Source organism: Oncorhynchus mykiss, chromosome 7, assembly GCF_057628025.1.
Source record: "Oncorhynchus mykiss isolate SJ-2025 chromosome 7, ASM5762802v1, whole genome shotgun sequence".
NCBI lineage: Eukaryota > Metazoa > Chordata > Actinopteri > Salmoniformes > Salmonidae > Oncorhynchus > Oncorhynchus mykiss.
The window spans coordinates 81,717,501-81,745,118 of NC_143028.1; the positions used below are offsets into that span (position 1 = coordinate 81,717,501).

The 27,618-nt window shown below is 41.8% G+C and overlaps 1 protein-coding gene across 1 annotated transcript in view; it reads right to left on the reverse strand.

The window, feature by feature from the left end:
* Window positions 1-27,019, reverse strand: part of poc1a (POC1 centriolar protein A) — an 87,809-nt gene extending 60,790 nt beyond the window's left edge. The window contains exons 1-7 of the mRNA XM_036984282.2: window positions 26,535-27,019; window positions 26,364-26,448; window positions 18,231-18,402; window positions 12,513-12,692; window positions 12,072-12,179; window positions 9,341-9,456; window positions 7,121-7,254 (exon numbers count right to left, since the gene is read on the reverse strand). Of these exons, the coding sequence (XP_036840177.2) occupies window positions 7,121-7,254; window positions 9,341-9,456; window positions 12,072-12,179; window positions 12,513-12,692; window positions 18,231-18,402; window positions 26,364-26,448; window positions 26,535-26,549 (810 nt within the window). The 5' untranslated portion in view covers window positions 26,550-27,019. The remainder of the gene's footprint in view (window positions 1-7,120; window positions 7,255-9,340; window positions 9,457-12,071; window positions 12,180-12,512; window positions 12,693-18,230; window positions 18,403-26,363; window positions 26,449-26,534) is intronic.
* Between the last annotated feature and the right edge of the window lie 599 nt (window positions 27,020-27,618).

Here is a 27,618-nt window from a genome sequence, read left to right on the forward strand (position 1 = left end):
TCAAATGTCTACTGTTTGCTGATGATCTGGTGCTTCTGTCACCAACCAAGGAGGGCCTACAGCAGCACCTAAATCTTCTGCACAGGTTCACAGTCTCAAATCTCTGGAAGATTGAAACAGGTTTCCCTCAAGAATATCCCTGTATTTAGCTCCATCCATCATTCCTTCAATTCTGACCAGTTTCCCACAGCATGACCCTGCCAATGAAAAACATCTGCCACCACCATGCTTCATTGTGGGGATGGTGTTCTCGGGGTGATGAGAGGTGTTGGGTTTGCGCCAGACATAGAGTTTTCCTTGATGGCCAAACAGCTCAATTTTAGTCGCATCTGACCAGAGTACATTCTCCATATGTTTGGGGAGTCTCCCCCATGCCTTTTGGCGAACACCAAACTTGTTTGCTTATTTTTGTCTTTAAGCAATGGCCTTTTTCAGGCCACTCTTCCGTAAAGCCCAGCTCTGTGGAGTGTACGGCTTAAAGTGGTCCTATGGACAGATACTCCAATCTCCGCTGTGGAGCTTTGCAGCTCCTTCAGGGTTATCTTTGGTCTCTTTGTTGCCTCTCTGATTAATGTCCTCCTTGCCTGGTCCGTGAGTTTTGGTGGGCGGCCCTCTCGTGGCAGGTTTGTTGTGGTGCCATATTCTTTCCATTTTTTAATAATGGATTTAATGGTGCTCTGTGGGATGTTCAAAGTTTCTGATATTTTTTTCTAACCCAACCCTGATCTGTACTTCTCCACAACTTTGTCCCTGACCTGTTTGGAGAGCTCCTTGGTCTTCATGGTGCCACTTGCTTGGTGGTGCCACTTATTTAGGACTTCATTCCAAATGGGTGAGTCTTTTTTTTTTCATTTCACTTCACCAATTTGGACTATTTACTATGTTAATTACATGAAATCCAAGTAAAAATCCATTTAAATTACAGGTTGTAAGGCAACAAAATAGGAAAAATGCCAAGGGGGATGAATTAATTTGCCCATTTTCACACTGTAACAGAGAGAGACAGACATAAAATGACAAGAAGGCAGACGTGACCCAAACCGACGGTGCGGGGGGTGGGGTTCCGTTTATTTGCGTTGTTTGTAACTTTTTTTAAATGTTATTTACAAATTTTGTACATAATCTTTTACGCCACTGTCCCTTATGACCGAAATTAACTTCTGGACATCAGGACTGCGATTACTCACCACGGACTGGCAGAATCCTTTTTTTCCTTTAACGAGTCTGACGAGCCTGACGCGAACAAGAATACTGCTTTCTCGGGAACAGATCGCCGTGATTTGCGTGAAGAGGTGGAGAAAAAGGGGCTGGAGGGCAGGCTGCCTTCTGAGAAATCATAGGCGATCAAATAAACCCCCACTTCCTTCCATTCTGCTGGCAAACGTGCAATCTTTGGAGAATAAAATAGATGACCTACAGGGAAGATTAAACTACCAAAGGGACATTCAAAACTGTAACATCTTATACTTCACGGAGTTGCGGCTGACCGACGACACTATCAACATGCTGGCTGGTTATATGGTGTATCGGCAGGCTAGAACAGCAGTGTCTGGTAAGACAAGGGGTGGCGGACTATGTATTTTTGTAAATGACAGCTGATGCACGATATCTAAGGAAGTCTCGAGCTATTGTTCACCTGAGGTAGAGTATCTCATGATAAGCTGTAGACCACACCATCTACCAAGAGAGTCTGTATTCTTTGTAGCTGTTTACATACCACCACAGTCAGAGGCTGGCACTAAGACCGCATTAAATGAGCTGCATTCAGCCATAAGCAAACAAGAAAACGCTCATCCAGAGGTGGCGCTCCTAGTGGCCGGGGATTTTAATGCAGGGAAATTTAAATCAGTTTTACCTCATTTCTATCAGCATGTTAAATGTGCAACCAGAGGGGAAAAAACTCCAGACCCCCTTTACTCCTCAGACAGAGACGTGTACAAAGCTCTCCCTCCAGACCACCTATACTCCTCAGACAGAGACGTGTACAAAGCTCTCCCTCTAGACCACCTTTACTCCTCAGACAGAGACGCATACAAAGCTCTCCCTCCAGACCACCTATACTCCTCAGACAGAGACGCATACAAAGCTCTCCCTCCAGACCACCTATACTCCTCAGACAGAGACGTGTACAAAGCTCTCCCTCTAGACCACCTTTACTCCACACAGAGACGCATACAAAGCTCTCCCTCTAGACCACCTTTACTCCTCAGACAGAGACGCATACAAAGCTCTCCCTCCAGACCACCTATACTCCTCAGACAGAGACGTGTACAAAGATCTCCCTCTAGACCACCTTTACTCCTCAGACAGAGATGTGTACAAAGCTCTCCCTCTAGACCACCTTTACTCCACACAGAGACGCATACAAAGCTCTCCCTCTAGACCACCTTTACTCCTCAGACAGAGACGCATACAAAGCTCTCCCTCCAGACCACCTTTACTCCTCAGACAGAGACGTGTACAAAGCTCTCCCTCCAGACCACCTATACTCCTCAGACAGAGACGTGTACAAAGCTCTCCCTCCAGACCACCTATACTCCTCAGACAGAGACGTGTACAAAGCTCTCCCTCCAGACCACCTATACTCCTCAGACCGAGACGTGTACAAAGCTCTCCCTCCAGACCCCCTATACTCCTCAGACAGAGACGTGTACAAAGCTCTCCCTCTAGACCACCTTTACTCCTCAGACAGAGACGTGTACAAAGCTCTCCCTCTAGACCACCTTTACTCCTCAGACAGAGACGTGTACAAAGCTCTCCCTCTAGACCACCTTTACTCCTCAGACAGAGACGTGTACAAAGCTCTCCCTCTAGACCACCTTTAATCCACACAGAGACGCATACAAAGCTCTCCCTCTAGACCACCTTTACTCCTCAGACAGAGACGTGTACAAAGCTCTCCCTCCAGACCACCTTTACTCCTCAGACAGAGACGTGTACAAAGCTCTCCCTCTAGACCACCTTTACTCCTCAGACAGAGACGTGTACAAAGCTCTCCCTCTAGACCACCTTTACTCCTCAGACAGAGACGTGTACAAAGCTCTCCCTCTAGACCACCTTTACTCCTCAGACAGAGACGTGTACAAAGCTCTCCCTCCAGACCACCTTTACTCCTCAGACAGAGACGTGTACAAAGCTCTCCCTCTAGACCACCTATACTCCTCAGACAGAGACGTGAACAAAGCTCTCCCTCCAGACCACCTATACTCCTTAGACAGAGATGTGTACAAAGCTCTCCCTCCAGACCACCTTTACTCCTCAGACAGAGATGTGTACAAAGCTCTCCCTCTAGACCACCTTTACTCCTCAGACAGAGACGTGTACAAAGCTCTCCCTCCAGACCACCTATACTCCTCAGACAGAGACGTGTACAAAGCTCTCCCTCCAGACCACCTATACTCCTCAGACAGAGACGTGTACAAAGCTCTCCCTCTAGACCACCTTTACTCCTCAGACAGAGACGTGTACAAAGCTCTCCCTCCAGACCACCTATACTCCTCAGACAGAGACGTGTACAAAGCTCTCCCTCTAGACCCCCTATACTCCTCAGACAGAGACGTGTACAAAGCTCTCCCTCTAGACCCCCTATACTCCTCAGACAGAGATGTGTACAAAGCTCTCCCTCCAGACCACCTATACTCCTCAGACAGAGACGTGTACAAAGCTCTCCCTCCAGACCACCTATACTCCTCAGACAGAGACGTGTACAAAGCTCTCCCTCTAGACCCCCTATACTCCTCAGACAGAGACGTGTACAAAGCTCTCCCTCTAGACCCCCTATACTCCTCAGACAGAGATGTGTACAAAGCTCTCCCTCCAGACCCCCTATACTCCTCAGACAGAGATGTGTACAAAGCTCTCCCTCTAGACCACCTTTACTCCACACAGAGACGCATACAAAGCTCTCCCTCTAGACCACCTTTACTCCTCAGACAGAGATGTGTACAAAGCTCTCCCTCTAGACCACCTTTACTCCTCAGACAGAGACGTGTACAAAGCTCTCCCTCCAGACCACCTTTACTCCTCAGACAGAGATGTGTACAAAGCTCTCCCTCCAGACCCCCTTTACTCCTCAGACAGAGACGTGTACAAAGCTCTCCCTCTAGACCACCTATACTCCTCAGACAGAGATGTGTACAAAGCTCTCCCTCACCCTCCATTTGGTAAATCTGACCATAATTATATCCTCCTGATTCCTGCTTACAAAAAAATAATTAAAGCAGGAAGCACCAGTAACTCAGTCAATAAAAAAAGTGGTCAGATGAAGTGGATATATGTATATATACATATACAGATATATATATATATATCAACGAATTGGCGAGGGCACTAGAACAGTCTGCAGCACCCTAGTAGAATGCTACTTGGCCCTAAACAGAGAGTACACAGCAGAAGAATACCTGACCACCGTGACTGACCCAAATTTAAGGAAAACGTTGACTATTTACAGACTCAGTGAGCATATCCTTGCTATTGGCAGACCTGGCTCTCAAGAGAAGACAGGCTATGTGCACACGGCCCACAAAATGAGGTGGAAACTGAGCTGCACTTCCTAACCTCCTGCCAAATGTATGACCATATTAGAGAGACATATTTCCCTCAGATTACACAGATCCACAAAGAATTCGAAAACTCCCATATCTACTGGGTGAAATACCTCACTGTGCCATCAAAGCAACACGATTTGTGACCTGTTGTCACAAGAGAAGGGCAACCAGTGAAGAACAAACAACTTCGTAAATACAACCCATATTTATGCTTATTTATTTTATCTTTTGTACTTTAACCATTTGCATATCTTTACACCACTGAATATATAATTTGTGACATTTGAAATGTCTTTATTCTTTTGGAACTTCTGTGAGTGTAATGTTTACTGTTCACTTTTATTGTTTATTTCACTTTTGTTTATTATCTACCTCACTTGGTTTGGCAATGTAAACACAGGTTACCCAATAAAGCCCTTAAATTGAATTGAGAGATGAGAGACATAACAGAGACAGAGAGACGATTGTTGTTGGGGGAGGACGCAGAGAGCTGTGGGTTGGCAGCGCACTACATTGCTGCCTGCCATAAATTGAGGGACAGTGTCTGACAGACCAATCAACCTGTACTCTACTGTATGCTTATTGAATGTATGGTTATTTTGACCCTTGGTTATTGTTCTTACTGTTGTCCCGTTGACAATTTTGATTCTCATTATTTTTCATATTGTAAATATCCAAAGTAAGCTTTGGCAAAATGTACATTGTTTACGTCATGCCAATAAAGCAAATTGAATTGGATTGAATTGAGAGAGAGAAAGAGAGAGAGAGAGAGAGAGACAGAAAGACAGAGAGACATAACAGAGAGAGAGAGAGAGATAACAGAGAAAGAGAGAGAGAGAGAGAGAGAGATATAACAGAGCAAGAGAGACATGATCAGAGAGAGAGACAGAAAGACAGACATAATAGAGAAAGAGAACCTTCCTCCCCTCCTCTCCCAGCCAGAGAGCAGTATGAAGAGAACCTTCCTCCCCTCCTCTCCTCTCCTCCCCTCCCAGCCAGCGAGCAGTATAAAGAGAACCTTCCTCCCCTCCTCTCCTCTCCTCCCCCTCCCCTCCCCTCCCAGCCAGCGAGCAGTATGAAGAGAACCTTCCCCTCCTCCCCCCTCCCAGCCAGAGAGCAGTATGAAGAGAACCTTCCTCCCCTCCTCTCCTCTCCTCCCCTCCCAGCCAGCGAGCAGTATAAAGAGAACCTTCCTCCCCTCCTCTCCTCTCCTCCCCCTCCCCTCCCAGCCAGCGAGCAGTATGAAGAGAACCCTCCTCCCCTCCTCCATTCCCCTCCCCTCCCTCCTGCCCTCCCCTCCCAGCCAGAGAGCAGTATGAAGAGAACCTTCCCCTCCTCCCCCCTCCCAGCCAGAGAGCAGTATGAAGAGAACCTTCCTCCTCTCCCCTCCCCTCCCTCCTGCCCTCCCCTCCCAGCCAGAGAGCAGTATGAAGAGAACCTTCCCCTCCTCCCCCCTCCCAGCCAGAGAGCAGTATGAAGAGAACCTTCCTCCTCTCCTCACCCTCCCCTCCTCCCTTCCCCTCCTCCCCCCTCCCAGCCAGAGAGCAGTATGAAGAGAACCTTCCTCCTCTCCTCACCCTCCTCCCCTCCTCCCTTCCCCTCCCCTCCCAGCCAGAGAGCAGTATGAAGAGAACCTTCCTCCCCTCCTCTCCTCTCCTCCCCTCCCAGCCAGCGAGCAGTATAAAGAGAACCTTCCTCCCCTCCTCTCCTCTCCTCCCCCTCCCCTCCCAGCCAGCGAGCAGTATGAAGAGAACGCTCCTCCCCTCCTCCATTCCCCTCCCCTCCCTCCTGCCCTCCCCTCCCAGCCAGAGAGCAGTATGAAGAGAACCTTCCCCTCCTCCCCCCTCCCAGCCAGAGAGCAGTATGAAGAGAACCTTCCTCCTCTCCCCTCCCCTCCCTCCTGCCCTCCCCTCCCAGCCAGAGAGCAGTATGAAGAGAACCTTCCCCTCCTCCCCCCTCCCAGCCAGAGAGCAGTATGAAGAGAACCTTCCTCCCCTCCTCCATTCCCCTCCACCCCTCCCCTCCCAGCCAGAGAGCAGTATGAAGAGAACCTTCCTCCTCTCCCCTCCCCTCCCTCCTGCCCTCCCCTCCCAGCCAGAGAGCAGTATGAAGAGAACCTTCCCCTCCTCCCTTCTCTCCCAGACCGAGAGCAGTATGAAGAGAACCTTCCTCCTCTCCTCACCCTCCCCTCCTCCCTTCCCCTCCTCCCCCCTCCCAGCCAGAGAGCAGTATGAAGAGAACCTTCCTCCTCTCCTCACCCTCCCCTCCTCCCTTCCCCTCCTCCCCCCTCCCAGCCAGACAGCAGTATGAAGAGAACCTTCCTCCTCTCCTCTCACCATGACTCAGTGGCAGTGGGTAGACAGCTTCCTTGATATTTATAAAGGTCTACTTTACAGGGATCGTTCAGACATACAGCTATAAAGAGGAGACTCACCCAACATAAATAAATCACATTTCTTTCCAGGTCTGAAGTAGAAAAAAGTGAAAGGAAAATCTAGAGTGTGAGTCTGTGCGTGTGTGTAGTCTACCTGGTGTCTGTGCAGTGTGTGTGTGTGTGTGTGTGTGTAGTCTACCTGGTGTCCGTGCAGTGTGTAGAGCAGCCGTCCATCCAGCAGGTCCAGTATCTTCATAGTGGAGTCATTAGAGGCTGTTATCAGGTAGTTACCAGATGGATGGAAGGATAGACCGTTCACTACTCCACTGTGAACTGGAAACACACATTCAACCGGATACCGCATTATTACACCGGAAACACCCCCCCCTTACCCTCCATATTCCAGGGTAGTTCACTACAGATTAAGCCTTACCCTCCATGTTCCAGTGTAGTTCACTACAGATTAAGCCTTACCCTCCATGTTCCAGTGTAGTTCACTACAGATTAAGCCTTACCCTCCACGTTCCAGGGTAGTTCACTACAGATTAAGCCTTAGCCTCCACGTTCCAGGGTAGTTCACTACAGATTAAGCCTTAGCCTCCACGTTCCAGGGTAGTTCACTACAGATTAAGCCTTACCCTCCATGTTCCAGTGTAGTTCACTACAGATTAAGCTTCACCCTCCATGTTCCAGGGTAGTTCACTACAGACTAAGCCTTACCCTCCATGTTCCAGTGTAGTTCACTACAGATTAAGCCTTACCCTCCATGTTCCAGTGTAGTTCACTACAGATTAAGCCTTACCCTCCATGTTCCAGTGTAGTTCACTACAGATTAAGCCTTACCCTCCACGTTCCAGGGCTAGTTCACTACAGATTAAGCCTTACCCTCCACGTTCCAGGGCTAGTTCACTACAGATTAAGCCTTACCCTCCACGTTCCAGGGCTAGTTCACTACAGATTAAGCCTTACCCTCCATGTTCCAGTGTAGTTCACTACAGATTAAGCCTTACCCTCCACGTTCCAGGAGTAGTTCACTACAGATTAAGCCTTACCCTCCATGTTCCAGTGTAGTTCACTACAGATTAAGCCTTACCCTCCACGTTCCAGGGCTAGTTCACTACAGATTAAGCCTTACCCTCCATGTTCCAGTGTAGTTCACTACAGACTAAGCCTTACCCTCCACGTTCCAGGGCTAGTTCACTACAGATTAAGCCTTACCCTCCACGTTCCAGGGTAGTTCACTACAGATTAAGCCTTAGCCTCCACGTTCCAGGGTAGTTCACTACAGATTAAGCCTTACCCTCCACGTTCCAGGAGTAGTTCACTACAGATTAAGCCTTACCCTCCATGTTCCAGTGTAGTTCACTACAGATTAAGCCTTACCCTCCACGTTCCAGGGCTAGTTCACTACAGATTAAGCCTTACCCTCCACGTTCCAGGGTAGACTGAGACAACTCTCTGCTCTGACTAGGGCCGGGAGTGGAGACAAAAGCCTTCGTCGTCTCCCCTTGTGTCGTCTATAATTACTGTGAATAATAATGCCGGTCCTCTAGTGTTACATTTTACATAACAGCAGTTCGGTTAGGAAATTAAAAGTATTATCAAAGTGCTTTGGCAAATCCATTTTTAGAAAAAGTTGTTTAAAGAAAGTAGTGCACTTTCAACAGGTTTTGGAGGTCCTTCCCTGACTCTAACCCTGCCAAGCTCTGGTCTATATTCCTCTGGTTTTGGAGGTCCTTCCCTGACTCTAACCCTGCCAAGCTGTGGTCCATATTCCTCTGGTTTTGGAGGTCCTTCCCTGACTCTAACCCTGCCAAGCTGTGGTCCATATTCCTCTGGTTTTGGAGGTCCTTCCCTGACTCTAACCCTGCCAAGCTCTGGTCTATATTCCTCTGGTTTTGGAGGTCCTTCCCTGACTCTAACCCTGCCAAGCTCTGGTCTATATTCCTCTGGTTTTAGAGGTCCTTCCCTGACTCTAACCCTGCCAAGCTGTGGTCCATATTCCTCTGGTTTTGGAGGTCCTTCCCTGACTCTAACCCTGCCAAGCTGTGGTCCATATTCCTCTGGTTTTGGAGGTCCTTCCCTGACTCTAACCCTGCCAAGCTCTGGTCTATATTCCTCTGGTTTTGGAGGTCCTTCCCTGACTCTAACCCTGCCAAGCTCTGGTCTATATTCCTCTGGTTTTAGAGGTCCTTCCCTGACTCTAACCCTGCCAAGCTGTGGTCCATATTCCTCTGGTTTTGGAGGTCCTTCCCTGACTCTAACCCTGCCAAACTGTGGTCCATATTCCTCTGGTTTTAGAGGTCCTTCCCTGACTCTAACCCTGCCAAGCTGTGGTCTATATTCCTCTGGTTTTGGAGGTCCTTCCCTGACTCTCACCCTGCCTAGCTGTGGTCCATATTATTACTCTGCCCCTTACCTTGGTAATGCTGCAGTAATTTGTTGGTCCTGATGTCCCAGACCTTGACAGTGTTGTCTGTACAAGCAGCAGCAATGCATGTTCCACTGGGATGGAAGTCGACATAGTTCACACACCTAGAAAACAGGACAGAAACAGACAATCTGTCGACATAGCATATGCAGTTGAAGTCAGAAGATTACATACACATTAGCCAAATACATTTAAACTCAGTTTTTCACAATTCCTGACATTTAATTCAAGTAAGAATTCCCTCACACCTCCTCCTCCATGCTTCACGGTGGGAACCACACATCCGGAGATCATCCGTTCACCTACTCTGTGTCTCACAAAGACATTTTTGGATTAATCCAAAAGTCCAAAAATCTCAAATTTGGACTCATCAGACCAAAGGACGGATATCCACCAGTCTAATGTCCATCGCTCATGTTTCTTGTCCCAAGCAAGTCTCTTCTTCCTATTAGTGTCCTTTAGTAGTGTTTTCTCTGCAGCAATTCAACCATGAAGGCCTGATTCACACAGTCTCATCTGAACAGATGATGTTGAGATGTGTCTGTTACTTGAACTCTGAAGTATTTATTTGGACTGCCATCTGAGGCTGGTAACGCTAATGAACTTATCCTCTGCAGCAGAGGTAACTCTGGGTCTTCCTTTCCTGTGGCGGTCCTCATGAGAGCCAGTTTCATCATAGCTCTTGATGGTTTTTGCGAAGAAACATTCACTGCACTTGAAGAAACTGTAAAAGTTCTTGAAATGCTCCATATTGACTGACCTTCATGTCTTAAGTAATGATGGACTGTTGTTTCTATTTGCTTATTTGAGCTGTTCTTGCCATAATATGGACTTGGTCTTTTACCAAATATGGATATCTTCTGTATACCACTCCTACCTTGTCACAACACAACTGATTGGCTCAAACGCATTAAGGAAATAAATGCCAAAAATGTACTTTTAACAAGCACACCTGTTAATTGAAAAGCATTCCAGGTGACTACCTCATGAAGCTGGTTGAGAGAATGCCAAGAGTGTGCAAAGCTGTCATCAAGGCAAAGGGTGGCTACTTTAAAAATAATCTAAAATATAGAAAATATATTTTGATTTGTTTAAACCTTTTTGGTTACTACATGATTCCATATGTGTTATTTCATAGTTTTAATGTCTTCACTATTATTCTACAATGTAGAAAATAGTCAAAATAAAGAAAAACCCTTCAATGAGTAGGTGTCAAAACGTGTGTGTGTGTGTGTGTGTGTGTGTGTGTGTGTGTGTGTGTGAGATCGAGAGAGATACATACACACTTTATACATACACAGAATACACACAGTGCATTCGGAAGTATTCATTTCCACATTTTGTTACGTTACAGCCTTATTCTAAAACGGATTAAATGAACAATTAATCTACATGCAATACCCCAAATGACAATGGTTTGTAGAAATTTTTGCAAATTTATGAAACATAAAAAACAAAAATATTCAGAACCTTTGCTATGAGACTTGCAGGTACATCCTGTTTCCATTGATCATCCTTGAGATGTTTCTACAATTTGGAGTACACCTGTGGTAAATTCCTCATTTTTAAATGAAAGAAGTTTGAAACCACCAAGACTCTTCCTAGAGCTGTCCGCTCGGCCAAACTGAGTAATCGGGGGAGAAGGGCCTTGGTCAGGGAGGTGACCAAGAATCCAATGTTCACTCTGATGTGGCTCCAGAGTTCCTCTGTGGAGATGGGAGAACCTTACAGAAGGACAACCATCTCTGCAGCACTCCACCAATCTGGCCATCATGGTAGAGTGACCAGACGGAAGCCACTCCTCAGTAAAAGGCACATGACAGCCCTCTTGGAGTTTGCCAAAAGGCACCTAAAGGACTCTCAGACCATGAGAAACAAGATTCTCTGGTCTGATGAAACCAAGATTGAACTCTTTGGCCTGAATGCCAAGCGTCACATCTTGAAGAAACCTGGCACCATCCATACGGTGAAGCATGGTGGTGGCAGCATCAAGCTGTGGGGATGTTTTTCAACCGCAGGGGCTGGGAGACTAGTCAGGATCAAGGGAAAGAAGCAAATTGCAAAGAGATCCTTGAGGAAAATATGCTCTGGTGCTCAGGACCTCAGACTGGGGCGAAGGTTCACCTTCCAACAGGACAACAGCACACTGCCAAGACAACGCAGGAATGGCTTTGGGACAAGTCTCAATGTCTTTGAGTGGCCCAACCAGAGCCCGGACTTGAACCCGATCTAACATCTCTGGAGAGACCTGAGAATAACTGTGCAGCGAAGCTCCCCATCCAACCTGACAGAGCTTGAGAGGTTCTGCAGAGAAGAATGGGAGAAACTCCCCAAATACAGGTGTGCCAAGCTTGTAGCGTCATACCAAAGAAGACTCAAGGCTGTAATCACTGCCAAACGTGCTTCAATAAAGAACAGAGCAAAGGGTCTGAATACTTATGTCAATGTATTTTTCAGTTTTAAAACTTCCTTTTAATTTGAAACCTTTCTAAAAACCTGTTTTTCTTTTGTCATTATGGGGTATTGTGATGTCATTATGGGGTATTGTGATGTCATTATGGGGTATTGTGATGTCATTATGGGGTATTGTGATGTCATTATGGGATATTGTGTGTAGATTCAAATCCATTTTAGAATACGGTTGTAACATAACAAAACAAGACAAAAGTTAAGAGTTCTGAATACTTTCCGAACGCACTGTATACAGATTAAGCCTTACCCTCCATGTTCATAGAATGAGTGGATACACTCCTGACTCGTCTTGTCCCAGATCTTAATGCTCTTGTCGTCACTGGCCGATACTATCAACCTGCCGTCTGGTGAAAACCTGAAGACAGAAAGGACCAACAATGTGGGGGCGCATGGCATACGCACTGAACATAAATACACTATTTCAAATACTATACTTATAACTTGTAAAACTTGTATAATGCTTTAAAAATGTACATAAAGCCTGTTTTAATGTTTGTGTTATGAGAGAAACAGTAACGGATAGCCTGATCTCAGATCTGTTGGTGCCGTCTTGCTAAATCCTATGTTCATTGTCATAGAGAGCACAAACAGATCTGAGACCAGGCTAAGAAACAGATTGTTGATTCCATACAGACATCGTAATCAATAACATTGTTGTGAGGGTAAAAACAGGTTGTTGGTTCCGTACTTGGCACAGCGGACCCAGTTGATGTGTTGGTTGAGAGAGAAAAGGAACTTCTGTCGGTGAACGGTCCAGACTTTGAGAGTTTTGTCGTCGGACGCGGTGACCAAGGTCTGTCCATCACCGGAGAAACTGACACTACGTACCGTTCCGGTGTGGGCTCGGAACGCTGTGGACTCGCCCTTACTGAAAGGAAGAAACAGAGGAATTATGACCCCCACCAGGACCAATTTCCTGACCAACTGAGTTCCACACATGGCCTTAACTTATTCTACACATGGCCTTAACTTATTCTACACATGGCCTTCGTGGCCTCGAACATGTATTACAAAATTAAATCAAAATGTAATTGTATTTGTCACATAAACAACAGGAGCCTAAACAACTGAGTTTTAATGACTCCAACCTAAGTGTATGTAAACTAGTTTTAATGACTCCAACCTAAGTGTATGTAAACTAGTTTTAATGACTCCAACCTAAGTGTATGTAAACTAGTTTTAATGACTCCAACCTAAGTGTATGTAAACTAGTTTTAATGACTCCAACCTAAGTGTATGTAAACTAGTTTTAATGACTCCAACCTAAGTGTATGTAAACTAGTTTTAATGACTCCAACCTAAGTGTATGTAAACTAGTTTTAATGACTCCAACCTAAGTGTATGTAAACTAGTTTTAATGACTCCAACCTAAGTGTATGTAAACTAGTTTTAATGACTCCAACCTAAGTGTATGTAAACTAGTTTTAATGACTCCAACCTAAGTGTCTGTAAACTAGTTTTAATGACTCCAACCTAAGTGTATGTAAACTAGTTTTAATGACTCCAACCTAAGTGTATGTAAACTAGTTTTAATGACTCCAACCTAAGTGTATGTAAACTAGTTTTAATGACTCCAACCTAAGTGTATGTAAACTAGTTTTAATGACTCCAACCTAAGTGTCTGTAAACTAGTTTTAATGACTCCAACCTAAGTGTCTGTAAACTAGTTTTAATGACTCCAACCTAAGTGTCTGTAAACTAGTTTTAATGACTCCAACCTAAGTGTATGTAAACTAGTTTTAATGACTCCAACCTAAGTGTATGTAAACTAGTTTTAATGACTCCAACCTAAGTGTATGTAAACTAGTTTTAATGACTCCAACCTAAGTGTCTGTAAACTAGTTTTAATGACTCCAACCTAAGTGTCTGTAAACTAGTTTTAATGACTCCAACCTAAGTGTCTGTAAACTAGTTTTAATGACTCCAACCTAAGTGTATGTAAACTAGTTTTAATGACTCCAACCTAAGTGTATGTAAACTAGTTTTAATGACTCCAACCTAAGTGTCTGTAAACTAGTTTTAATGACTCCAACCTAAGTGTCTGTAAACTAGTTTTAATGACTCCAACCTAAGTGTATGTAAACTAGTTTTAATGACTCCAACCTAAGTGTGTGTAAACTAGTTTTAATGACTCCAACCTAAGTGTATGTAAACTAGTTTTAATGACTCCAACCTAAGTGTCTGTAAACTAGTTTTAATGACTCCAACCTAAGTGTCTGTAAACTAGTTTTAATGACTCCAACCTAAGTGTCTGTAAACTTCCGACTTCAACTGTATTAACCAGTCTTATGGCTTGGGGGGGAAGAAGCTGTTCAGGATCCTGTTGGTTCCAGACTTGGTACATCGGAACCGCTTGCCGTGCGGTAGCAGAGAGAACAGTCTATGACTTGGGTGGCTGGAGTCTGACACCGCCTAGTATAAAGGTCCTGGATGACAGGGAGCTTGGCCCCTCTGGAGCGGTTTGCGGTCGAATGCAAAGTAGTTGCCATACCAAGCGGTGATGCAACCAGTCAAGAAGCGGATGGGGGCGTGGCTCGGCCCTCCGTTTCCTGTAGTCCACGATCAGCTCCTTTGTCCTGCTGACGTTGAAGGAAAGGTTGTTGCCCTGGCAACACACTGCCAGGTCATTGACCTCCTCCCTATAGGCTTTCTCATCGTTGTTGGTGATCAAGCCCACCACCGTCGTGTCGTCAGCAAAGTTTAATGATGGTGTTGGTGTCGTGCGCGGCCATGTAGTCATGGGTGAACAGGGAGTACACAACGGGACTAAGGACGCACCCCTGAGGGGCCCCCCTGTGATGAGGATCAGCGTGGCAGACGTGTTGCTGCCTACCCTCACCACAAGGGGGCAGCCCGTCAGGAAGTCCAGTTGTAGAAGGAGGTGTTTAGTCCCAGGGTCCTTTGCTTAGTGATGAGCTTGGAGGACACTATGGTGTTGAACGCTGAGCTGTAGTCTATGAAAAGCATTCTCACGTAGATGTTCCTCTTGCACAGGTGCTTATCCATTGTGTCATGTGAAAGAAGGTACTACCCCATGCTCTCTGAAGGTTTTCACTCCAACACTCTGCAGCATGACAGACTCGTCATGTGAATATTTCATCAAGTCTCAGAGAGTGTAGTATATTCTATGAGTGTGTTGATTCATCAAGTCTCAGAGAGTGTAGTATATTCTATGAGTGTGTTAATTCCTCAAGTCTCAGAGAGTGTAGTATATTCTATGAGTGTGTTAATTCCTCAAGTCTCAGAGAGTGAGTATATTATATGAGTGTGTTAATTCATCAAGTCTCAGAGAGTGTAGTATATTATATGAGTGTGTTAATTCCTCAAGTCTCAGAGAGTGTAGTATATTATATGAGTGTGTTAATTCCTCAAGTCTCAGAGAGTGTAGTATATTATATGAGTGTGTTAATTCCTCAAGTCTCAGAGAGTGTAGTATATTATATGAGTGTGTTAATTCCTCAAGTCTCAGAGAGTGTAGTATATTCTATGAGAGTGTGGAAAGTTATACTGAAACTAGGGTCTATTCTACAGATGAGCCCTTCATAAATACATCAAACACATACAATACACACGATTACAAAAATAGAATACCAGACACATGTATCAACATAGAGGTCTCGGATCATGACTCTGAACTGACCAAGTAGGGACCAGAACATCTCATTTCAGAGAGTTCTGTGAGTTGATCCACATAAAGCAGGCAACTAAAAGCAGCTCTGTGGAGACCGAAGGGCTTTCCAATGTTTTTTGTTTTGTTATCCAAGGGGCGGCAAGGTAGCCTAGTGGTTAGAGCATTGGACTAGTAACTGGAAGGTTGCGAGTTCAAATCCCCGAACTGACAAGGTACAAATCTGCCCCTGAACAGGCAGTTAAACCAAATAAGAATTTGTTCTTAACTGACTTGTAAAAAAAGGCCTGAGACTGGGTTTGGTAATTTGCAAGTATAAATTGAATTAATGATGACAGGAAGTTTCTGCATGAGTGCTTTATATAAAAACACAAGAAGAATCTGCTCTCCTTACCAACCCACTTTTTGATACAATGATGAGTTCTAGAACCATCACCAGTAATAAACCTAAGAGAACAATGGTGAGTTCTAGAACCATCACCAGTAATAGACCTAAGGGCCCAATGGTGAGTTCTAGAACCATCACCAGTAATAAACCTAAGAGAACAATGGTGAGTTCTAGAACCATCACCAGTAATAGACCTAAGGGCCCAATGGTGAGTTCTAGAACCATCACCAGTAATAGACCTAAGGGCCCAATGGTGAGTTCTAGAACCATCACCAGTAATAAACCTAAGGGAACAATGGAAAACAGCATCTAGCTGTATATAGATAACATCCTATAATCTAAAATAGACATAAAAGTGTCCTGGATAATATCTTTCCTATTAACTAAAGTCAGACAGGCTTTGTTTCTGTAAAAACAAACCAACTTTGAACTTCAACTTCTTCACCAGCTCAGTGACATGTTTTTTAAATGACAGTGTCATCAAGCCAGATGCCAAGATATTTGTAGGAAGGAACTCGCTCAATGTGAAAGCAGTGCTTCAGCAGCAGTCAGACGTTACAGTGGGTTATTCCTGGGATACGGTACTCTCAGATAACACACGCTCCACATACTCCAAAAATGTCATTCACATACAAGTAAATGTAGAACTGCTGGACTGAATGGGAAAATCTGTTCAATCGAAGTGCTATTGAAAAATGTAGCACTTCTCCAAGTTGTCTAGACAACAAACTTCCTAGCACTTCCTCTCCAAGCCACCTAGGCTACAAACTTCCTCTCCAAGCCACCAAGGCTACAAACTTCCTCTCCAAGCCACCAAGGCTACAAACTTCCTCTCCAAGCCACCAAGGCTACAAACTTCCTCTCCAAGCCACCTAGGCTACAAACTTCCTCTCCAAGCCACCTAGGATACAAACTTCCTCTCCAAGCCACCTAGGCTACAAACTTCCTCTCCAAGCCGCCTAGGCTACAAACTTCCTCTCCAAGCCGCCTAGGCTACAAACTTCCTCTCCAAGCCGCCTAGACTACAAACTTCCTCTCCAAGCCGCCTAGGCTACAAACTTCCTCTCCAAGCCGCCTAGACTACAAACTTCCTCTCCAAGCCGCCTAGGCTACAAACTTCCTCTCCAAGCCGCCTAGACTACAAACTTCCTCTCCAAGCCGCCTAGACTACAAACTTCCTCTCCAAGCCACCTAGGCTACAAACTTCCTCTCCAAGCCGACTAGACTACAAACTTCCTCTCCAAGCCACCTAGGCTACAAACTTCCTCTCCAAGCCACCTAGACTACAAACTTCCTCTCCAAGCCGACTAGACTACAAACTTCCTCTCCAAGCCACCTAGGCTACAAACTTCCTCTCCAAGCCGACTAGACTACAAACTTCCTCTCCAAGCCACCTAGACTACAAACTTCCTCTCCAAGCCGACAAGACTACAAACTTCCTCTCCAAGCCACCAAGGCTACAAACTTCCTCTCCAAGCCACCTAGGCTACAAACTTCCTCTCCAAGCCGCCTAGGCTACAAACTTCCTCACCAAGCCGCCTAGGCTACAAACTTCCTATCTCCATTCAGACAAATCCATTATTCACACTTCACTGTCTAGCCATTCTTTCCACCATAGATTCTTCTATTACACATCATGTTATAGAAGGAGAAGGCTGCAGTACCAGAGCAGAGCGTGTTCTCCATTGTCTCCATTGTCAGCTCTTAAGCCAGCCAGTAAGAGCATAGTTATTAAGCCACATTTCTACTATAAAAAAATAAAAAAAAACATCTTCACACTCTCTTCCCATTAAACACATGTGGAGACACAGGACCGTCTAGGTTTCAGAGACAGTCCTCTATGGTTGAGTGACTAAGGTTCTCCTCTGTCTGGCTGATTTATTCACACAACCTTGCTTCAGATTATGAAAGGTCTAATAAACATGCCTTTTGTGAACAGTCACACTTTACTACTGGCAGAGACTTTCCTGATAGTACATTTTCTCAATAAAGTAGCTGACTATGACTGATATATGTGGTTGCCCCTCCTAGCTACCTTAAGATGAATGCACTGACTGTACGTCGCTCTGGATAAGAGATCTGCTAAAATGACGCAAATGTCAAATGTAACATCACTGCCACCCAGTGGCAATACGTGGCATAAATCATTTATGAAAAGTATATAATCTTCAATTCTATCTTTTAAAAACCGTTTTATTTAATTTATTTAACCAGGCAAGTTAGTTAAGAACAAATTCTTATTTACAATGACGGCCTAGGAACAGTGGTGCAAAACGACAGATTTTTTTTACCTTGTCAGCTCGGGGATTCGATCCAGCAACCTTTCGGTTACTGGCCCAACGCTCTAACCACCCAAAACAATGCGCGCCCAATTTGCGCACTAGACTTACACACTGGGCACCCAGAGGCGGACAGTCTTGTCCCTGGAAGCGGAGGCCACCAGGTGTCCGGAGGGAGAGAACTGGACTGACGTCACCGCGTCTTTATGTCCCACGAACCGATAGGCTCTCATTTGGGGCTTCAAGTTCCAGATCATGAGACAGGAGTCCATGGAGCCGGTCGCTGGAGACAACAAGAACATAGACATACACAGAGGTTAACTGGCTAGACTGGTTCCATGCTGCATGTTGTATGTGGACCCCGTCGCTGGATGAACCAAGAATACCGCAGTGTATTCATTAGTGCACAATGTAGAAAACGGTTGCAAACATAAATAAAAACTATTGTACCTATTCAGGTAGGTCCCTCCCCATTTGCATCGGTTGTGTGTCCAGTGAATATTACCCCAGTGAACTAGCCAGGTCGTGCCACAGTAGTGTCGTAGCTGTGGGACAGAACATCTGGAGTCTGTCTATTGGTTGGAAAACAACAATATAGTCGTGTGTGATCCTAACGGAAGCCCGCTATCTAACTCAGCAGGAATATGGTGCAGGTCAGACAAAAAGTTAAGGTTCAGACATTTATTTGATAGCGAGGAACACATTCCACTCGACGCCTGGTAAGTCAAGTTTCCAGAGATTATACATATGCCTTTGTTGACAGGAAACTTTATTTCGGGTGTAGCCGCTTATATTGTTGTTATTTCCCATCGCCATCCCTCTGAACGATCCACAACTCAGGGAGTCCCGTCCATACACAGAATACAGATGTTCTGTCTCAGAGCTATTAGTGGATATGCTGTAGCCAGCCCTGTCTCTGCCAAGCTTACAGCTGCAACGATGCAAACACTGATAGAGTTGGCTAAACACAAACAGACTCTACCCATTCGCATACTAATATAGTATAATACAGACTGAACCCATTAGACAACTAATATAGTATAATACAGACTGAACCCATTAGACAACTATTATAGTATAATACAGACTGAACCCATTAGACAACTATTATAGTATAATACAAACAGACTGAACCCATTAGACAACTAATATAGTATAATACAGACTGAACCCATTAGACAACTAATATAGTATAAGACAAACAGACTGAACCCATTAGACAACTAATATAGTATAAGACAGACTGAACCCATTAGACAACTAATACAGTATAATACAGACTGAACCCATTAGACAACTAATATAGTATAAGACAGACTGAACCCATTAGACAACTAATACAGTATAAGACAAACAGACTGAACCCATTAGACAACTAATATAGTATAAGACAGACTGAACCCATTAGACAACTAATACAGTATAATACAGACTGAACCCATTAGACAACTAATACAGTATAATACAGACTGAACCCATTAGACAACTAATACAGTATAATACAGACTGAACCCATTAGACAACTAATATAGTATAAGACAGACAGACTGAACCCATTAGACAACTAATACAGTATAATACAGACTGTACCCATTAGACAACTAATACAGTATAATACAGACTGAACCCATTAGACAAATAATACAGTATAAGACAAACAGACTGTACCCATTAGACAACTAATACAGTATAATACAGACTGAACCCATTAGACAACTAATATAGTATAATACAGACTGAACCCATTAGACAACTAATACAGTATAATACAGACTGAACCCAGTAGACAACTAATATAGTATAACACAGACTGAACCCATTAGACAACTAATATAGTATAATACAGACTGAACCCATTAGACAACTAATATAGTATAATAGACTGAACCCATTAGACAACTAATATAGTATAATACAGACTGAACCCATTAGACAACTAATATAGTATAATACAGACAGACTGAACCCATTAGACAACTAATACAGTATAATACAGACTGAACCCATTAGACAACTAATATAGTATAAGACAGACTGAACCCATTAGACAACTAATATAGTATAAGACAGACTGAACCCATTAGACAACTAATACAGTATAATACAGACTGAACCCATTAGACAACTAATATAGTATAAGACAGACTGAACCCATTAGACAACTAATACAGTATAATACAGACTGAACCCATTAGACAACTAATACAGTATAATACAGACTGAACCCATTAGACAACTAATATAGTATAATACAGACTGAACCCATTAGACAACTAATACAGTATAATACAGACTGAACCCATTAGACAACTAATACAGTATAATACAGACTGAACCCATTAGACAACTAATATAGTATAATACAGACTGAACCCATTAGACAACTAATATAGTATAAGACAGACTGAACCCATTAGACAACTAATATAGTATAATACAGACTGTACCCATTAGACAACTAATATAGTATAATACAGACTGTACCCATTAGACAACTAATATAGTATAATACAGACTGAACCCATTAGACAACTAATACAGTATAAGACAAACAGACTGAACCCATTAGACAACTAATATAGTATAAGACAGACTGAACCCATTAGACAACTAATATAGTATAATACAGACTGAACCCATTAGACAACTAATACAGTATAATACAGACTGAACCCATTAGACAACTAATATAGTATAAGACAGACTGAACCCATTAGACAACTAATACAGTATAATACAGACTGAACCCATTAGACAACTAATACAGTATAATACAGACTGAACCCATTAGACAACTAATACAGTATAATACAGACTGAACCCATTAGACAACTAATACAGTATAATACAGACTGAACCCATTAGACAACTAATATAGTATAAGACAGACAGACTGAACCCATTAGACAACTAATACAGTATAATACAGACTGTACCCATTAGACAACTAATACAGTATAATACAGACTGAACCCATTAGACAACTAATACAGTATAAGACAAACAGACTGTACCCATTAGACAACTAATACAGTATAATACAGACTGAACCCATTAGACAACTAATATAGTATAATACAGACAGACTGAACCTATTAGACAACTAATATAGTATAATACAGACTGAACCCATTAGACAACTAATATAGTATAATACAGACAGACTGAACCCATTAGACAACTAATACAGTATAATACAGACTGAACCCATTAGACAACTAATATAGTATAAGACAGACTGAACCCATTAGACAACTAATATAGTATAAGACAGACTGAACCCATTAGACAACTAATACAGTATAATACAGACTGAACCCATTAGACAACTAATATAGTATAAGACAGACTGAACCCATTAGACAACTAATACAGTATAATACAGACTGAACCCATTAGACAACTAATACAGTATAATACAGACTGAACCCATTAGACAACTAATATAGTATAATACAGACTGAACCCATTAGACAACTAATATAGTATAATACAGACTGAACCCATTAGACAACTAATACAGTATAATACAGACTGAACCCATTAGACAACTAATATAGTATAAGACAAACAGACTGAACCCATTAGACAACTAATACAGTATAATACAGACTGAACCCATTAGACAACTAATATAGTATAAGACAGACTGAACCCATTAGACAACTAATATAGTATAATAGACTGAACCCATTAGACAACTAATATAGTATAATACAGACTGAACCCATTAGACAACTAATATAGTATAATACAGACTGAACCCATTAGACAACTAATATAGTATAAGACAAACAGACTGAACCCATTAGACAACTAATACAGTATAATACAGACTGTACCCATTAGACAACTAATATAGTATAAGACAGACTGAACCCATTAGACAACTAATATAGTATAATAGACTGAACCCATTAGACAACTAATACAGTATAATACAGACTGAACCCATTAGACAACTAATATAGATTAAGACAAACAGACTGAACCCATTAGACAACTAATATAGTATAATACAGACTGAACCCATTAGACAACTAATATAGACTAATACAGACTGAACCCATTAGACAACTAATACAGTATAATACAGACTGAACCCATTAGACAACTAATATAGTATAAGACAGACAGACTGAACCCATTAGACAACTAATATAGTATAAGACAGACTGAACCCATTAGACAACTAATACAGTATAATACAGACTGAACCCATTAGACAACTAATATAGTATAATACAGACTGAACCCATTAGACAACTAATATAGTATAATACAGACTGAACCCATTAGACAACTAATATAGTATAAGACAGACAGACTGAACCCATTAGACAACTAATATAGTATAAGACAGACTGAACCCATTAGACAACTAATACAGTATAATACAGACTGTACCCATTAGACAACTAATATAGTATAAGACAGACTGAACCCATTAGACAACTAATACAGTATAATACAGACTGAACCCATTAGACAACTAATACAGTATAATACAGACTGAACCCATTAGACAACTAATATAGTATAATAGACTGAACCCATTAGACAACTAATACAGTATAATACAGACTGAACCCATTAGACAACTAATACAGTATAATACAGACTGAACCCATTAGACAACTAATACAGTATAATACAGACTGAACCCATTAGACAACTAATATAGTATAAGACAGACAGACTGAACCCATTAGACAACTAATATAGTATAATACAGACTGAACCCATTAGACAACTAATATAGTATAATACAGACTGAACCCATTAGACAACTAATATAGTATAATACAGACTGAACCCATTAGACAACTAATATAGTATAATACAGACTGAACCCATTAGACAACTAATGTAGTATAATACAGACTGAACCCATTAAACAACTAATATAGTATAAGACAGACTGAACCCATTAGACAACTAATACAGTATAATACAGACTGAACCCATTAGACAACTAATATAGTATAATACAGACTGAACCCATTAGACAACTAATATAGTATAATACAGACTGAACCCATTAGACAACTAATACAGTATAATACAGACTGAACCCATTAGACAACTAATATAGTATAATACAGACTGAACCCATTAGACAACTAATATAGTATAATACAGACTGAACCCATTAGACAACTAATATAGTACAATACAGTCTGAACCCATTAGACAACTAATACAGTATAATACAGACTGAACCCATTAGACAACTAATACAATATAAGACAGACTGAACCCATTAAACAACTAATACAGTATAATACAGACTGAACCCATTAGACAACTAATATAGTATAAGACAGACTGAACCCATTAGACAACTAATATAGTATAAGACAGACTGAACCCATTAGACAACTAATATAGTATAAGACAGACTGAACCCATTAAACAACTAATATAGTATAATACAGACTGAACCCATTAGACAACTAATATAGTATAATACAGACTGAACCCATTAGACAACTAATACAGTATAATACAGACTGAACCCATTAGACAACTAATATAGTATAATAGACTGAACCCATTAGACAACTAATACAGTATAATACAGACTGAACCCATTAGACAACTAATATAGATTAAGACAAACAGACTGAACCCATTAGACAACTAATATAGTATAATAGACTGAACCCATTAGACAACTAATACAGTATAATACAGACTGAACCCATTAGACAACTAATATAGATTAAGACAAACAGACTGAACCCATTAGACAACTAATACAGTATAATACAGACTGAACCCATTAGACAACTAATATAGTATAATAGACTGAACCCATTAGACAACTAATACAGTATAATACAGACTGAACCCATTAGACAACTAATATAGATTAAGACAAACAGACTGAACCCATTAGACAACTAATACAGTATAATACAGACTGAACCCATTAGACAACTAATATAGTATAATACAAACTGAACCCATTAGACAACTAATATAGTATAATACAGACTGAACCCATTAGACAACTAATACAGCATAAGACAAACAGACTGAACATATTAGCATACTATTATAAGACAAACAGACTGTACCCATTAAACAACTAATATAGTATAATACAGACTGAACCCATTAGACAACTAATATAGTATAAGACAAATAGACTGAACCCATTAGACAACTAATACAGTATAATACAGACAGACTGAACCCATTAGACAACTAATACAGTATAATACAGACTGAACCCATTAAACAACTAATATAGTATAATACAGACAGACTGAACCCATTAGACAACTAATACAGTATAATACAGACTGAACCCATTAGACAACTAATATAGTATAATACAGACTGAACCCATTAGACAACTAATATAGTATAATACAGACTGAACCCATTAGACAACTAATACAGTATAATACAGACTGTACCCATTAAACAACTAATATAGTATAAGACAAACAGACTGAACCCATTAGACAACTAATATAGTATAATACAGACTGAACCCATTAGACAACTAATACAGTATAATACAGACTGAACCCATTAGACAACTAATACAGTATAATACAGACTGTACCCATTAAACAACTAATATAGTATAAGACAAACAGACTGAACCCATTAGACAACTAATACAGTATAATACCGACTGAACCCATTAGACAACTAATACAGTATAATACAGACTGTACCCATTAGACAACTAATACAGTATAATACCGACTGAACCCATTAGACAACTAATATAGTATAAGACAAACAGACTGAACATATTAGCATACTAATATATTATAAGACAAATAGACTGTTTCCATTAACATACTATAGTATAAGACAAACAGACTGTACCCATTACACCAGTGGTTCCCAAACTGGTCTAGGGCAACAAACTAGTCCCCCACAAAAAAATGCTTCAAAAGAAAATAGTTGTTTTTAAGGAACTCGGTCCGACTTTAAACTTACCATTGAACGTTGTAATAGTAGAATGCACAAGGTGCCAGTTCAATATTGGGTAGTGCATCATTTTTTATTTATTTATTTTTTTAATGGAAAATTATGTAATATATTTGGTACCAATACTACAGGTGTAGACTTTACCGTAATATGCTTACTTATGAGCTCTTAAAAAGTAAGAGACATTTTCAGAAAAGGAAACAGTAAGAATAACAATAATAAGACTTTTTACAAGGAGTACCGGTAGTGAGTCAATGTGCAGGGGTACGAGGTAGTTGAGGTAATATGTACATGTAGTTAGGGATGAAAGTGGCTCGTCAATCAGGATAGATAATAAACAGAGTAGCAAAGTTAGTATGTGTGTGGGTAGAATCCAGTGAGTGTTGATATTTGTAAAAAAAATGTAATTGAACCTTTATTTAACTAGGCAAGTCAATTAAGAACACATTCTTATTTACAATGTCGGCCTACACCGGCCAAACCTGGACGGCAACTGTGCGTTGCCCTATGGGACTCCCAATCACGAACCAGGGTGTCCGTAATGACGCCTCTAGCACTGAGATGCAGTGCCTTAGACCGCTGCGCCACTCGGGAACCCCAATCATCAGTTTCTCTTGTCATGTTGGTCATTACATACCTTAGAGAGCTATTTATAACTTGTCAGAATTGTCCAGATCAACAAACTAAACTCAGCTAACATTTTTTTATTTCGTTTTTTTAGTCCATAGTCCTAACTATTATATTTGCACCGGCAAGTAGCCTAGTGGTTAGAGCATTGGGCCAGTAACCGAAAGGTTGCTAGATCAAATCCCCAAGCTGGCAAGGTAAAAATCTGTTGTTCTGCCCCTGAACAAGGCAGCTAACCCACTGTTCCTAGGCCGACATTGTAAATAATAATTTGTTCTTAACTGACTTGCCTAGTTAAATAAAGGTTCAATTAAAAAAATATTTACAAATCTCAACACTCACTGGATTCTACCCACACACATACTAACTCTGCTACTCTGTTTATTATCTATCCTGATTGACGAGCCACTTTCATCCCTACCTACATGTACATATTACCTCAACTACCTCGTACCCCTGCACATTGACTCAGTACCGGTACTCCTTGTAAAAAGTCTTATTATTGTTATTCTTACTGTTTCCTTTTCTGAAAATGTCTCTTACTTTTTAAGAGCTCATTTAAGAGCTCAAGCATATTATGGTAAAGTCTACACCTGTAGTATTGGGCGCATGTACCAAATATATTCGATTATTTTTTGATTGACGAACAACAACACTTACCAATTTGTTTCATGTTACAGTTGAAGTCAACGCTTGTTATGGTGTCTCTGTGGCCCTTGAAGTGCCTCTCCAGGGTTGGGTCATCCTAACAATGTGAAAGGAACAGTTTTACAGTATTTAGCCGGTCAGTTGATTTGTTGGCAACTCATCATCATCATCATGTTTACTTACCAATGCGGAAGTCATCTTCAGGTGATGGACAAGCACAACTCCCTCATAAAATAACTAGCTCAACTGCCTTGTAAGCTAGCAAACTGTTCTCAAATACAGTAACGTTCAGCACACATAGATAATAATAATAACTTGATGTGCAACACAAGTCATTGTTTACAAATTCACTGGGTGGTTTGTCAGCTGCTTGGTTACCAAGGCCAACTCATTATCCACATCGTTAAGACACCGTTACCTAGCGCTCTTCCTGGCTTCAATACGCACGATAAGCAAACTGTCGGTCATTAAAATGTTTCAGTACATCCAAAGTTCCCAGACGAGTTATAATTAGCTAATTATTTTTCATAAAACAGTGTCGTTTGATGATTTTTTTGCTATATCACCTGCTGCTTACAAACGCTAGAAGTCGACGTTTCTGACAACAAACTCCAGTGTCGTTTGAGTTTGCGCGCGGCATCGAGCGCCAACTTCGGGTTGACATTTTTAAAGGGGAAGTTGACGTCGTAATGTAATTGGCCGACCAAAATACAACTGCAATCAACACTACAGACACCCAGGGGTCAGTAGAATCCCGTTGGTAAAGGTCACTTTATACAAGTTTACTTTAACCAGGGTTGCTCTAGCAAAATACATTTGGACGTGTTAAACAGTATAATAAATTGCAGACTACAGAACTATACTTGCTGGAGCATTAAAATAAATAATATTTTAACTATTTTCTGAGATCCTTGCAAGCCGTCACATATCATTTTCCACCTCGCCTAGGGCTCCACAATTGATCAAATTCACATGGAAATCACAATATTAACATGTTCAATATTCATTCCACAAGAAATCCATATCATATCCATACTGCATGCAAAGTGGCAACACATTTTTTGAGGGGGGGGGGGGGGGGGGGGGGCTGTTTTGCATGTTATTTTGGCATTGATATGTGTCACATATCAGTTTGCAAACAATGTAAGAAAAAATATATAATTGCGTTAATTAAGCCGCATACGAACATGGTCTCTTTTTTGCTTTCTTGAGTAAAGCAGCTCCAAAAGGCAGGTGCTTCAGTCTAGCTCAGTGCTTTCTGTGGTGG